The following is a 16,595-nucleotide window of genomic DNA, read 5'->3' on the forward strand; positions in this document are numbered from 1 at the left end:
AATAATTAGCGGTAGCTTTATTCTGAATTTATTTAATTGCTCAGTTCTGCAGTTAGAATTAGTAACGTATGTTAATGAACTGTTCTTATTAATAATATTAGTTCTTAATATTTTGATTTCTTAGAGTGTTTAATTTGTTTAATCATTTTTTGTAAATAGGTTAAATTTTAAATAGGCTGATGTGAAATATAAAAAATATACACAATTTGCAACAAAATTCTTTTTGGAAATTTATTTTCTAAAAGTGTATCACAAAAGGTTCCAATCGTTTGAGTTGGGGGCTCTCCTTTCGGGGAGAAACACAAAACACGTCATGTTTACATATCAAAAGTAACCACAACTGACATAAAACATCCTAATTTCTTTTTTCAATCAGTAACAAAATGTTATGAGACGGTTATACTCTTATGGCCATACTGTATACAATACCCTAATCTGTAATATGAAGCCTGTAGTATAGTAACGTAACTTCGATTACTACTTCTCTGTTTTATCAATGTCTATCACAGGCAGTAAGGTATGCATGCACGTACATGCACATACACAGTTGGCCAACGCAGCGTGGTTAAGATTAATTTAAAACACAAAGATTTTATAAAATGGGTATTTTATTTCATTGTAAATATAATCAAACAACATAATTCTACAATTATGTACACTTTTTACTACATGTGATTTACACGAATATAATGTACATATTATGATACATATGTACAATACTGTACACAATTCAGTAATGTTTAGATATTATTTTTAAGTACACAAACTTAACATAACATATTATAAACTAAAAGTATTCATTAACAGCTGAGGTAAATTTAATTTTAATAAGTTAATATAAACCTGTTGTTAATGAGACTTTATCCATATATACGATCTAAGAAAATAGCATACAAAGTTTTGTATCTGTAAGTAATTTACATACCCATGAGAAAATGGTAAATGCCAAGATTTCAGGAATCCTGAAAGTTGAACGTCTCAGTAACATTGCAACGTGATGTAAATCAAATTCAAATTACCTCCTGAGTTGACAGCTACTCCAACAGTATCACTAATGACATATGATAACGTACCTTTTCCTTCTGCAATGTGATAAATGGTTTTTATTTTAAGTCTTACAAAATATACTAATAATAGTGTAGAATATACTTATCAAATAAAAACAATTAGGGAAGGTGTTAAAACTTATTTATGCCATAATCGTTCTTATTACCTGACTTAATTGCTCGAAAAGGAAAAGAAAATTAATGTGGTAAACTTAACGTAGCTACTTTACAATTGAAGTTAGATATATTTGGGCTATTATATAATAGTACACTATCAATCATAAAAATATTTAGTTATAAATTCCATGAAGCACACAGTGGTGTATAACGAAATGTTCTACATTTATTACTTTTCTTCAACTACAAAATTTTGGAGATATTACTCATAGTTATTCACCATTGGGTAGTTTTACAATTGTTAATTTTTTATGAAGTATAGTGATGAATAAAGGGATATCAATCGGTTTACACATAGTGGAACATAATTCTATACAGCATTCATTATAATAAAAAGTCTAAAATATAACAACAGTGATGAAAGAATAATTAAAAGTTAGTCATATCACAATGAAATTGAAACAGTGGCTCGAAAATATTGAGCAGTCACACGACAATATAAGTGTCCTTGATATTATCTGATAACAGGCTGAGCGTTGAGCTGAACTGCATCTAGCACATGACTATAGTACCAGGAGAGCAGAATTAGAGTGAGGATGTTAAGGGAACTGTTGCTCAGTCCTGCAGAACCAGTCTGCATAGCTGCCGGTCGCTCCCCTACAACCAATATATTACTATTAAAATAAAGGTTGTAATAATACCAGGAAAACATAATAAGTATGAGGATCTTGAACTGTTAATATCAGATGAACATGTCTGCATAGCTGAAGTTCGCTCCCCTACATACAATATATTATTATGGTGATAATAATAACAGGAGAACATAAACAGAGTGAGGATCTTGAACTATTCTACAGATAGCTGAACCTGTCGGCATAGCTATTTTCCGGTCGCTTTCATACAAAAATTATAATTACTGTGTTATTTTTTGAGTAGGGATATTGACAAAAATTCCAGGAAAGCAGAAGCAGAAAGAGGAATTCGAGTGAACAGTTGCTTAGTCTTGTTTGCATGGATGCGTGACAACAAATTATTTAAAGAGAAATATTGGACTGTTATGAATATTTTCCCGCTTTCTAACCCTGATAACTAAATGTAGTTTGAAGCAAAGAAGATATTTTTAAATTTAGGATAAGACCTTTTGTTTGAAACCCCATTCAAGTCATATTTAAAGAAACTACTAGGACACTAAATAATGCCTACGCTGTATGTCTGAAGAAGGCTGCTAGTTATGTTTGTAGTCCGCGAATGTTTGGAATATCCTGAAATTTCGGGATCTCGTACACCACACTTCATTCCTAAACCTAATGAAACAGACATAAACAAATATTCGAGTTTATATTTTCAAAACAAATTGATAGGACTTTATAATATCTACAGACCATGGTGAATATGGTATGGTTTGTTTTAGTACTTTCCAATAATAAAAAGGTTAACTATTTTTGGATTATTCCTCGATTTTAACCACACGAAGTGTTCAGTCATTGTATTGTGACTTAATAATTACTATCCCTTGATAATTCCTATGTATTCTATGTATTCCTATGTAGACTTATTTTGTGTACGCTCTTGCATGTTTCAGTGTACCATTTCTTTATGGTCTGAGACTTATTGTTGTGGTAACGTAATGAAGATTGTTAATGTTACATGTAGAATATTTTTATTTCCATGCAACAGATCGAGCTTTTATATTAAATGAAAATGTTTGTAAAATATAAGTAAAGTTGAAAGAATTGAAGCTAAAGATGTGTAATGATAATGATGGCAGCGCAACATAATAGGCTATTCTTAGAATTAATGGCAAGCTTGTTTCCTACAACAAACAACTACTCCCAGACATCTTAAATAGACCCTTTGAAACTTTTAGCCTTCCCTAAGAAGAATACATCTTTGTATGATTTACTGTTCAACAGCTCCTTCGAGTTATAGAATTAAAACTTCGATTTCAAACGTGTATTGTCCCTAAATACATTTTTGTTAAATAAAATCAAACACTTTTTATATTAATAGTTTAACACTTAAGATCAATTTCAAACAATTCGACATATTTCTTAAGTATTCTAGACCCACTGAAAAAGTTGAAGCCAAATACGCAGACATCTTAGAGCCAGTTTTAATTACTTACTTGTTTAACAAATCTTCACTAAAAGTATGAAAATGTTCACTAGGGATGAGTGGTGTATTCATGTTCTGATGACATCAAAGACGATATTTCATTTTGCGTTAGAAATGTACAAGGGTGAAATTATATTATTAGCATTTTACAGTGAAATATGTCACTCGTTAAGAAATATGCAGTAGGCAACTAAATTCCGTCTGAAACTAAATGTTTCCAGAGCATGAATATCACTATTTTTCAATATCTTTAACAATAATTCAGTAAAAACAAATATTACAATAATAATGAAATGAAATGAATTAATAATAAAATTAAAATTTATTTTATAGATAGTTAATAATTATTTTACTAATTTAACGATAGCGTGCTGATTTGGATTCTACACCAAAACAGATAATCATAATAGCTTTTAAATCCCATCATTTTTAATTGTTTTTTCTATTATTAATGAAACTTAAAATGAATATAATAAAAAAAATTATTTCAATTACAACATTGTTATCAATATATTCCATCTTTGTGTTATTATTATTTAAATACGACCAACATTTCAGCTTTCTTCTTCATGTCTCGAGTTCTTATGCAAAAAATGAACAATTCAAACATGGCTCATCCGTTTAATCAACAAGCTCAAGCACATCAAAACGAACAAAATAGTTGTACCTCTATAAACATATACCTTAAATCCAGTAGTATCTCCCTTTGTTGTAACAGAACCCTGCTGATCACATTAGTTCATAAAACAATGAGTGGCTCACGCTACTACTAACCATTGAGCACGTGGACGCGCACACTGGCCACGTCAGCATTGGACGGACTGCAGGAGTACTTGCCCGAGTCCTCCAGCTCAGCGTGCTGGATCAGCAGATAGCTGGTAGTCACGTCCCCCTTCTCCGTGATCACACTCACCCCACCTCTGGTAGAGTCGTAGCTTATCACCTGCAGGAGGACACAAAACTGTCGTGAAATTATGTCTATCTACACAACATTTCGTGTGTGTTTGTAGCATTACTGGCGTGGAAAGAGCGCTAACCTCCTCGTGGTGGTACCAGAAGATGTAGGCCGGCGGCTCGGGACTGTAACGGATCGCGCAGGTCAGGTTGATGGTGCTGCCCTTGTCCACGTGAAGGTCAGGACCTCCCAGTATAGTTGCTGTGGGCACTGTAACACCAACAAGTTCTAGAATAGTGGCAGAAACAAAAAAGTGGGAAGACAATATTACCAGTACTCTGCCAGTAAACACGGCATCATTCGTTACGTAACTACTGTTAATATCTACGAGTAAATAATTTAAAGATTCATTACTTGTGTAGGAGATAAACAACTTTTAAACATTAAAGTAGACCAAGAGTAAGTACATAAAATTAATTAAGTGTTACAAAAGTGTAAATATATACCAAAACATTTGGAAAACAATTAAGACTCTTTGGAACAACAAGGCTTCTTTATAATATGCTGTCAGATTATCGATAATCTTTTAGACTATCTAATTAATAGATGATCCCTCTTGATCATTTTGTCACTCCCTCCCTTGTAAATAGAGCCGCAACTACATATAATTTCGTACATCCCAGGCGTACACAGTGAAATTTAGTAATCCTTCACTGATATCACACACAATTCTTTAATTTTTATACTATACAGTTTTGATATTGCACTTTTTAATACACATGATCCTACTGGTATATATATATATATATATATATATATATATATATATATATATATATATATATATAACATTTCAGTATCGTGTGATAAATGTCTTTTGTCATAGTAGTCTCTATACTCTACAGGCAAATGTGTTATCCGTTTTATCCTACCTATATCTTTGCTTCTAAGAAATAAAGGCAGTTCAGAAGTTTTTCATTTTGATGTGTAACTTAATATGAAGTTTATTTTTACACTGAATGAATTGGGATTCTTAACAATCACAAAATATGTTTCGAATATTTCCATTAAAAATGTTAATTTTTTTCCTTCAATAATTACGTGTCTCAGTTACAAAAAAAAATAGAACAAAATGCTTTTAAAGCTTCAAACTTTACGATCTTAGCATTATTTAGGAAAGCGTACCGCTTTTTTTTATTACCTATTAAAATCCCAACATAACATCAGTTCAGGTCCTACTGTATACTTAGAGTAAATTTATTTCTCAAGAACATTTTCTTCAAATACATAAAAATTTAGTTCCCTTATTTGTCCTCTATTTGTGTTATTAATTTTCCACCATTTACTGCTTTATGAGGAAAAACATATTATTGAGTGGAGCTCCAGTTTACCTTCCTCTTATGAGCAGCATCTGAAATCTGATGCTGTTTGAGCCCTTCCCACCATAGCTGCTTTATGAGGAAAAACATATTATTGAGTGGAGCTCCAGTTCACCTTCCTCTTATGAGCAGCATCTGAAATCTGATGCTGTTTGAGCCCTTCCCACCGTAGCTGCTTTATGTGAAGAAAATAACAAATCAATACAGCTTTAAAATCAAGGAAAAATATAGGTTTTTAACTAGAATACTATTCATAATTCATAATTACGTCAGATATTTTAAATACTTCAAGTTAAATGATTATAATGTAAACATCTATGGATACCGGAGTAAAGGTACCAATAATTACAAAGTACGACTAACTTTTACAGTTTCTTTATGAATAAAGTACATTTGAATTCTTCCATGTATTTACGGAACATAAACAACGCAGGATTACCAACATAAGGATTGAAAGCGCAATCTGTAAAATATTTTAAACACGACCAATGCATCCCTGTTAAGGAAACGACTGTTTTATGTACTATATTTGATAATATAATTGTTAATCAGTTGATGAAGATAGTTACTTCACACAGCACGTCACTCACAGAAAGAAATGATATATTTATTTGCTTCACAGCATGAACTAACTGTACTTACCCGTCATAGCGTTAGAGGGTAGTTTATTTATTTATATAAAAAGGTTTTAACATATTGACAAATGTTCCTAAATTATTACAGGCTACGTGCATGGTAACCTAAAATCCTAATAGGTCAAACTGAACGTGTCAAAACGGAACACAGCCAGAAAAACAGCATATATATATATATATATATATATATATATATATATATATATATATATTATATACTCCAAAAGACGCAATATGATGAAACTTTCAAGAAACTTTGTTAAGTAAATACAAAATGTGTTATGGTATACTCTACGCAAATCATATAGTTACGAATAATTTAACAAACACTTTTCAATCAGTTTGTAGCTACTAAGCCCGGTCAATATTTTTTTTACTAATTCATTTTTATTACTATGTAAAATTAGTTTTTTAAGCCATGAACTTTTGTACGGTTTGTGTTCGTAAAATTTTTTTTAATGCTTTTTTATTTTTTGTAAAAACAATTACCTACAACAAATGTATTAATACGTAGGTAAATTAAGTCATTGATGCTTAGATCTAGACTATCCACGTTGAGTTATTTTGTTATTTTATTTCAAACTGTCAGAATAGCCAACTGTTGCACGATAATGTAGCTTGGAGAAAATCAATTTTGTAATACTTGTTTGACAAGTGCTGAAACCCAGCAGTGAAAGTATACATGCGATCTCGGCTATAAGATAACAAGTATCCTATTATCCTCGCGTCTAGTGCTTCCGGCGCTACGCAGTAGGACGTGTCCAAGTAGTGTATGTTGATAGATATTCACGAGTATTTAATATAATTTAATTTCATTCAAAAGAGAAAACTTATACAAATTAATAGCTATATATTGAGTGAGAGATAATAGACTACCAAAGGTAATATAAAAAGTGTATAGTTTGCCATACATTGACGTATTAACATCATTATTTATTCCTCCCAAAATAATCCAATAAAATGGGGGTTTTCCGAATCATCCAAAACTGTTTTAACTGTTTACAGGCTTTAAACTTACCAAAATCGGACACCAATCTCTCATCGTTTACCTGTTTATCCTGGGTGATACAATATATATATATATATATATATATATATATATATATATATATATATATATATATAATACAATTATGGGTAATAGACCTGAGGAAGGGGGTAGATATCAATCCTCGAAACGTAGTGTTATACATTTTGTAACACATAACGATTGCACATCTTCGAACTCCTATTATCCTTTTAAACCATTCATCCCCAGTTTATATTAAGAATGTAGATCAAAACAAAGAATATATTAAGTTGACGTATACATTTCTTGAATCGTATGCCTAATTTGGATAAAATTTTAGTACATTTCAGTTATACTGAGTTTAGCAGACAATAATAATTTTTTTATATTTTAACTATAAGTATATTCCAAACAGTTTTACTACTTTGGAAGATGTATCGTTCTATGTAGTGAAGTGTATTTTTAACAATGTTAAAATCGTGGTCTTTCCAAATGTTTAATAATCTAAAAACGACGAAACAAATTAAATTTTGTTAGAGTAGCCTAATTATCAAAACATGATTATACGGCAGAATCATTAGTAATATAAAGTGACCAATTAACTTGAACGAATTACTAACAAATTATCACGCAATTATCTAATTAACACGTGGATGTGGCGTGACATCTGCAGTATGGCCATGCTTCACTTTAACGTGACCATTTGTTATAAATTGCGCGTATCTCCTTATTAATTATTTAAATCCACATTTCTTGATTCAATCGCTTTGTTTTAAAATGCTACATGATTTTGTACTTATGATCAAGTTTTACAATTAGTTTTCAAGATATTTCGCCTTAAACGTCTGTAAGGCCATCACTTCGAAATGCACGATCAAAAAACAAAATGTGTTTTATAAGCTAATAGTGCCTACAACAATCAAATTTACTGTCAATTCTAATGATCTGGTTGAGGAAACATTATTTTTAAAATATAAATTACAAAATTTTAGCTGTTTCATTCAAATTTGGCGTACAGGTAGAATTACAAAAATGTTCATCCATTTCAAAACGTTAATAATGATTTCTTGTTAATTTACACATTATTAATAAAATACAGACATGTGTTAAAATACAATACAGTGCATAAGTAATACAAGGTTAGTGAATCACAACACAACCGCCCATGTTACATCGAGCTTGCTGTTAAGTGCATGCCTTGCAGTATTAGTTAGGATGTTAATGAAACGCATACGTGATGCACAGATTAACCTTGATATATATCACGATACATTTGCTGGTAAGGGTCGTATTCTCTGGGAGATTCTATCAACCTCCTCAAATCCGCTTCTTGTGCCTTTTTCAAATCTGCAAAATCACAAATTCTCAACATTTGTAATGAAAACAAACTGAAAAGTATAGGAGAGTAAATCTAGAATAATTAATTCACTGACTCACTTACCTAATCAAGCTTCCCGTGTTAAAACCCGTCTCAAGATTACTATGAGCCATCCTCATTACCAGTTATTTATGAAATTATTTATAACAGGATAAAACCTCCGTTTTAAGTCAAATATATAATGAAGTAATAATACAGTTACAATAATAACAGCATTAAAAGATAAAGATGTTGATACGTATATGAAAACGGTTAATGTAAAAGAATTTACAACATGGTGTGATATAATGCACCCTAAAAATAATATACATCCGATGATATTACCTAGAAATAATGTTTATGAGATAATCTGATACCTTCCTTTCGTTTAACTAATAACACTTATATCATCTAGTTTTAATTCCTTATTAACTTTTCGTTGGAAAACTTCCCTCCCTAGTATACTACCCCCCAAAAAACATGTTATGTGATTTTTATAAATTTTTATTTTCTTCATTTGATTTTCCAGTATTTTTTTCCATATTACATAATATATTATCTTAAAGAACTTATTACAATAGGTTGTTTAGCTCCTTATAATTATAGAGGAAATGAGTTTATTTCAAGAGATAACACAATAGTACTCCTACAAAGTAATCCCATGGGATTATCCTTCCCCGGCCTTTATTAACCGTTTCTCCAATAGTGCTGGTTGGTCGAATATTGGAGTCGAAGGTGAAACTGAAAAGACAGGAGGGGGTTCGTGTGTTGTGTAAGAATTGAAGGTCTTTTTATCGGGTATTTTGCCTTACTGCAGTTCTTCGAAGACCGTACCTAAAAGGTTAAGCTTTGAGGTTTTGTAAATTAACAATTCGAATATATGACTTTCGCTAATGATTTTATCTAGCTTGACGACCCACTTTTGACGCCTTTAGATAACTCTGGATGACATGGAACAAGCAGACTTCAACTCAAAGGCTTGTATCTAGCTAAATTAAATTTGTAACTTGTCGAGGCAAACCGGATAAAAATCATAGATTGTTACAGGGGTTGTGATGATGTGTTCTTTATAAGCCTTTTTTTCAGAATACAATTATCTCCTTCAAAAGTTAGTACCCAAGAAGGAGGTAAGAGACAATAATTTGTTATCCAAAATAATAATGAGGACCTTTTTAAAACCTGAGTAGAGATATCTTACTACTCACCCTTCGGTCCTGCGATGGTTGTGGTTACAACCATGAATATTGTCATCGTCATCAAAACTGACAATGGCCTATGCATGCCCTCCTTAGCTTTCAATAAACCCTGATATGATACTTTGTAAGTTTAAAGTTGTCAGTATCATCATCTTGAGGTATGTATACACGGTAATGTGTCCTATTAACGTTTCTAGATTCACACTCGATAGATCAATAAATTAACTTTTCGATCTGTTCCAACTATTAAATAAAGTACTTATGACTTTTGAACTAATAATAAGTATGTGAAATCAGCCTAAATAATATAAGCTACTGTATGGAGAACAAGACAATATCCATAACTTATGTAGAAGCAATCAATACTTTATATTTAAAACATCAACACATTTTGACTCAGTCAAAACAGAACAAGAGGACTGGTTTTACTATTTTGTTAATTTTTTAATGAATAAAGAATACATTTTTTTTACTAACCAACATTATGACCACATGGTCCTTTTACACTAAAACTCAAATAATATATTTAGAAAGATTATATGTAGTAATTATGCTTCGTAGTCATGTTGGTATCTCAAAACTTTGAATTGTAGGCAGATTTGTGTCATACTATAGTTCACCCTGTGTATATACTAATATGTGTAAAAGTATAAATAGATGTTATTTAATACCTTATAGTTAACAATATTAATTCAATAGTTAGTTCGATTTCTTAGCCCGTAAGAAAAGTGATATCTTTGATAAGATTCAAAACTAATTTAATAATTACTACTACCTTTTTATCGAATAATAGTGAAATTGTCACGATTATTCAATTATTATCATATTAGGTTGGCTGTGTTTGGGTGTTATATATTGAAACAACTAGCCAAACTTCTTTACCCTGTATAAAACAAACGATGATAGCTAAAATAAGCTATAACCGTTCTTTTGTGTATTTTGAAGCAGAAGACGAGACCGCATCGTGAACGCTTCATAAACACGCTGTGAACTAAAATAGCTGTTAACTCACCCACAACATTTAAACTGACGAAGAAGCTGCGCACTGGCTGTGTGGAGATCTGGCACTCGTACATCCCTGCATCTCTCTTCTGGGCCCACTTGATCTGCAAGGTCCACTCGTCGTTGTCACGGTGGTGGAGAGCCATGAACCTCTGGTCTGAGGTGTAGGTGTAACCACCGACCGTCAAGATGTGGATGTCTCGGTGTCTGACCCAGGACACCTGTTCACCAACAACACAGTTACTTATACCGGCATCGCACTTTTTACATTGGCAGCAACATGAATAAGAACCAACAGGAAAAGTATGGAAAGGATTTAAAGGAATGATGTTTACGCCCACAATACTGACACCTTTTAGTTCATCCAATTTTCAAATGTTGGATGAAGAGATGGACCATCTAACCCTATAAAACCTATATCTCCTTCACCTAAAAATGCATATACGCGTAGATACATCAAAAACCAAATAATAAATTCCTTAGCAAGCGAAATTTAAGACCTCTGAGACATTCAAACTCCTCTAAGTGATCGTGTAATTACGTGAAGACTATTTTATTAACATTATTTTATTTATAGGATAAAGTGCGTCAATGAATTATAACTTTTATATGTGGCTTCTTTCGCTCATTAGACATTTTGTTTGTCCTACCGAACAACGGCATTGCCCTGCTTGTTCAAACTTCTATAACTTAATATTAATCTAACGACTAAGTATGTACTTTAACTCCACACTCCTCAGTAATATACAATTATATTATTTCTTTTCCAAGTTTTCTCACTAGTCTCCCAAACGCATTAAGACAATTTTTAGTAAATTACCTTTCTTTCCCTTATTCTAGTGCAAATGATTTGACTCAAAATCCTTTCAATTCTTCAGGAGCATTCTTATTTTACTTCTGTAGTTCTCTTCCTCGCCACATCACGCATATTCCACACCCCTGATATCACCATTATTCGTCATATTTTGAGCCAATTAAAGCGGCCTACACGCATATTTATCCCCATCCTTTCCTTAAAACACAGCCTACGTTTCTATCTCCTGGTTTCATCTACAGGACCATTTTTCCTGCCACTCTTATAGACTGTACTAGCTTCTTCTCTCTAATGCCACACTTTTCCAAGCTCTCCTTCTTCCATATGCTGCTAAGCACTTACTTTCATTGTCTCTCACGCTGGGGTTCCTAGTGAATTCTCCAGCCAATTGCTCATGAGACGTAATTGCAATAATTACCCTCCAGGCCACTTCCCACTAACTTGAAACACTTTCTTTATCTTACAAACACCACAGTTAGCAAGCCCTTTCACTACATGTATACCACTACATGGCTATACCAATCCTAACACCAAAATACTCGACCTCATTCACACTTGTCGATCTGCCTTCTACTCTCTGCCTCGGCAAGCTAATCTTGCCAAACTTTCCCTTCAACATCAAAAATACCGATCTTTCCCTTAGCACCTTCCCTACCTCTCACCATGTCCTATACTCTGCTTACCCCTACGTAGCGCGATTTCCCAAACTATTCCTTTTTTTCTTCTCTTTTCACTAATACCAGACAGTCGTCTGTGAAGACCAATTTTCAATGTGTTCACCTGTATTTAAACGAGCTAGTATACCAATTGTTTAACCTCTAACAGCCTAGTGTATCAATATGGACATTTCTCATTTTATTATTTGGGCTAATACAGGTTAACCTTTTAACTCTGTTAAAAAGTAACATTAGTAGAAGCCAACACTGAGCCACGGAGGTATGCCACAGTCACTAAAGACCAATCCTGCACTTGCCAACAAGCAGTTCCACCGATTGCTTTCCGAAATAATATCGTACCATGCCACAAAACTCCGGGAATACTACCGCCCCCTGAGATTCGTCTATATTTCTGACATCCACACATCATCAATGTCGCATAATATACCTAGACAGACGACCATCACGTAATATGATCGTTATATTGAGATATGGTCATATTATCTCTTCTTTTACAAGTGTATGCACTTAACGCTCCATCATCTTCAGTGCCTCAGTAGTATCTCGTCCCTCCTGGAGGCAATATTTTCCATCACAAAAGTTTTCTTTCTTGCTTAGTGACAATTTTTTAGTCTGTCCATTTCGATCTCTCTTCCAGTTTATTTATACCCAGATTCAGCGTTTAATATGACAGGAATTGGGTCCTAGTTGAATACTTACCACGTTCTTTCAAGAAGAAAACTATTAATGTGATACTAAATTCACCTATACTGTAACTACATATAAACTTTTCATATTCTCAAAACTTTCCAGTTTTTTGTTTTCGAAAAAAAAAAACATTTTGTAAGTTTGAAAGCCAGACCGGAGCTTTATACTCATATTTCTGTTCACTTCTTTCAAGTTATGTAAAGCATGATGAGAAATTTATCCATAAAAATTACAGTAAGTGCAAGTATTTTCACTTAGAAATTTTTTGGGAGCGAACTAAAAAGTTTAGTATATTTAAATTTTGAATTTGATGCAAAATATCACATACTTTAATTTCCACTATAGTAAATTTCCTCTCCATGATTGATAATAATATTAGAGTTATTGTCACATTAGAGACATATATTTTTTTAGAATATCCGATGTAAGTTCAAAAGGTCAAAGTTGAGACGTTTTAATATTTTATGAAATATAAATTATAATTGATATGCGGTAATTTATATACTATCTTTATATGCCTACCAAAGTGTGTGCTATCCGATTTGTATATTGGTTTTTATACCATTTTGGAATTTCACTTTTATTTCTTCATGAGGAATTTGAGTATTCACTCCATTTTTCAGTGAGTCAGTGAGTAATCAGTTTTAAATTGATAGCTCTTAAGTTTCATCGAGGTTTCCAACATTTAACGCCATGTACATATTCAATAACATTTAAGCCCGATGGCACTCCTTCTTGACTTGCTAACTGATACGTAGTACTGCTCTTTACTGTTGCCAACTATCTTTTTTTTTTTTTTTTTTTTTTTTTTTTTTGTAAAAAAGTTTGAAGACAATTGTTTTTTATTCCAAACTAATGTCATTTATAGATTGGTGACTAAACCAAAAGATACTTAATTATGCTATTAACAACTGTTTTGGTAAATCTAGCTTAAAATCCTATTAAAAATCGTATCTATTAAGCATAGAACATGTATTGGTAAACAACGCAACGGTAGGCGTCAAGATACGATCTATACCAACGTCAAGTACTCAGTTCAATTAAAACTTGGTTACAAGGATTTCCTTTTGATTACACTTGTGTTCTAGAAGTTAGCTATTTAATCAATAAATTTAAACCATCTATAAATAGTTACAGTTTCGTATCGGGCCATCAAAACAACGTAATAAAATTTCAAACCAGCGTTATTGATATATAGTTCAACATACGAATTAATCTTTACTGGAATAATCAGTAAAGTATTATTTACATGTGGTTTTATGAAATAAAATGTGAAAAAAATCATTGTAGAATATTGTATATTTAGAAAAATTGATAAACATACAAACTTATAAACATATACTAAATAAGTTAACAAATTAATTTCTTCTGTTTTGTGATGCACAAATTCCTCACGATTTTAATGGAATGAAAAGAATTAATTCCTGCCAGATATTTTTCTATCCTGTTGAGATATTCGGCTAGATAATCTATTAGTTTTAATCAAATATAATGAAGATCAATTAATGTGTTTTCAAAAGACATTTTAGTAGTTTTATTCGACTAATAAATATAAGTTAAATCATCTCTTTTGTATAGCATTATAAAAATGATGTTATTTTAAGTTTTAATTTTTATGGTACGTATCGATACATTTTTTCGATATTTTGGTGGCCTGTTATGAACATTTATGATAATAACTATTAATTTTAAATAAAGAAATATAATGAATACCTTTAACACAAAACTGTCATTATTTTTTGCTGAATGTTTACAAACACATCATCTTATAACAATCATGTAATAAACATAACATACGTTTTTCATAGAGTATTATATTATATAAATTTATCTACAACTTGTCCCAATATAAATTGCATGACCATAAATTCTCAATAGCAATATTTTAGTTTATAAGTACGACATTCGCCACCCAACACGGCACCTCAACTAGCTACCAAATTAAACTCAATTAAATTTACACTGTAAATGTTTTTTGTAATTTTAGGAAGTCTATCTTCTAACCTTAGTAAGGAATATCGAGTACCCGTTACTAATACAATAGGCACGGTCTGCCAGATGCTATTTAATGAGGAAAGAAGATAAATGACAATTAACACGTAACAATTTATTCCACTAATTACTAAAACTCGGACGCTTGCAGCGCTCTCTTAGTCGGTCCACTGACGCTTGGAACTCACCTGAACTCCATAACTCACTGTCAGACACTGGCGCCAAGCCAACTCCTTCCGTTCGTCGCGTCGTCGTCCCTCTTTTTCTTCATTTTTATTTATTTCCTCGATATTCGTTGTCAACTCCCCGGCTTCTATGTACCAACCGCTCTGATGGAATCGTTTTCACAGTATAATTCAATAAATTAAATTTATAAAAAATAAAAAAAATAAAAATAAATAAAAAATAAAAAAAAAACACTTGTTGCACATAAACAGAATTGACGTTGTATACTATACGGCAGTATATTTAAAGCATTCTCTTAATTCATATTATTACAAGGTTTATGAACACACCTGTCAGCAGTTTCAAATAATTAAATGGATAACTACCTATAAAAATGATGTAATTAATATTCATTTATAGTAACTCACTTCATAAACCAACAATCACAGATATCAAATTACAGTTGATATAATAATATTTCTAATAGAAACCTACATATGTCAACACTGAACGATACAAATCTTACCATCTCTAACGGAAACTGACAATATTAAGAAAACTATTTGAAAAATCTTTTCTCAAATCAAGTATTGTGCTATTTAATGACTAGAACGTTTTACATAAAACCAACGCACTTAGTTCGTGGGAAAATATTTCAAACTTCAAAGCCAACTTTTAATCAAAACAATGACGCAATTGTATTCTACAATTCATTTACATCTGTAGTGTATGGTTTAAATCCGAAACTGATTTTATCATAATGAACCTAAGCCAGAAAAATGGAGAGGAAAACGATAGTAATGGTAAAGCTGGTTGGAGAAAGTAACGCAACCTGTATTGCAGGACAACCTGGTACATCCATGATGCAGTGCCCATAATGAGCCTTAGCCATTTCGATCACATGGGCGAATTATAGCACTCAATTTAGATACTAAAGAGAAAACATGGCCAATATAAGCACTCAACGTTAATCATGATACCAGACAGTAAGAAGTAAATTCGCTATAATAAGACACGTTTGATTTGTCTCAATCCTTAAATCCATCTACAGAATATAAGTAAGAAATAATGTAAATCTCAAGTAAATCTACAAAGTCATCTACACACTGTCCTTAAACTAGATTGTTCAAAGCCTAATTCACTTTCAAACTTTACTATTTCACGAATCAGCTTACCTAAACCGTTGGCATTATATGTATGTATGTATAAAAAGTCCCAGCATTGTATAACCTATAGTAAACCTCCAACGTCATTTATATGTAATAAGTCAGAAACTTTTATGATTTTAACGCTCAAGTCTTGTATAATGCTTTTATTTAATCCTAATATTTCGCTGACCGAAATTCCAACGTTACCTTTGGCTCTGAAAAAAAATGTAAATTTGACTGGTCTAAATATCTAAGGTCATATTATGCAGACTACAAAAACACTTGGCTATAAACCTTCAAAGGTTTCTTTTTCATTTATAAGCATATGTAAAAATTTGAATGACCTAAATCTTAACGCCAT

The 16,595-nt window shown here is 31.9% G+C and overlaps 1 protein-coding gene across 2 annotated transcripts in view; it reads right to left on the reverse strand.

Annotated features, from left to right (window-relative positions):
* Positions 1 to 590: 590 nt before the first annotated feature.
* LOC124354651 (lachesin-like) overlaps positions 591 to 16,595 on the reverse strand; it is a 65,294-nt gene continuing 49,289 nt past the window's right edge. The window contains exons 4-8 of one of the 2 annotated variants that reach the window (XM_046805274.1): positions 10,762 to 10,972; positions 8,448 to 8,543; positions 4,316 to 4,443; positions 4,053 to 4,221; positions 591 to 1,820 (exon numbers count right to left, since the gene is read on the reverse strand). In XM_046805274.1, coding sequence (XP_046661230.1) covers positions 1,678 to 1,820; positions 4,053 to 4,221; positions 4,316 to 4,443; positions 8,448 to 8,543; positions 10,762 to 10,972 — 747 coding nt within the window. In that variant the 3' untranslated portion in view covers positions 591 to 1,677. The remainder of the gene's footprint in view (positions 1,821 to 4,052; positions 4,222 to 4,315; positions 4,444 to 8,447; positions 8,544 to 10,761; positions 10,973 to 16,595) is intronic. The other variant, XM_046805275.1, reaches the window with a different exon arrangement.

This window comes from Homalodisca vitripennis, chromosome 2 (genome assembly GCF_021130785.1).
Source record: "Homalodisca vitripennis isolate AUS2020 chromosome 2, UT_GWSS_2.1, whole genome shotgun sequence".
NCBI lineage: Eukaryota > Metazoa > Arthropoda > Insecta > Hemiptera > Cicadellidae > Homalodisca > Homalodisca vitripennis.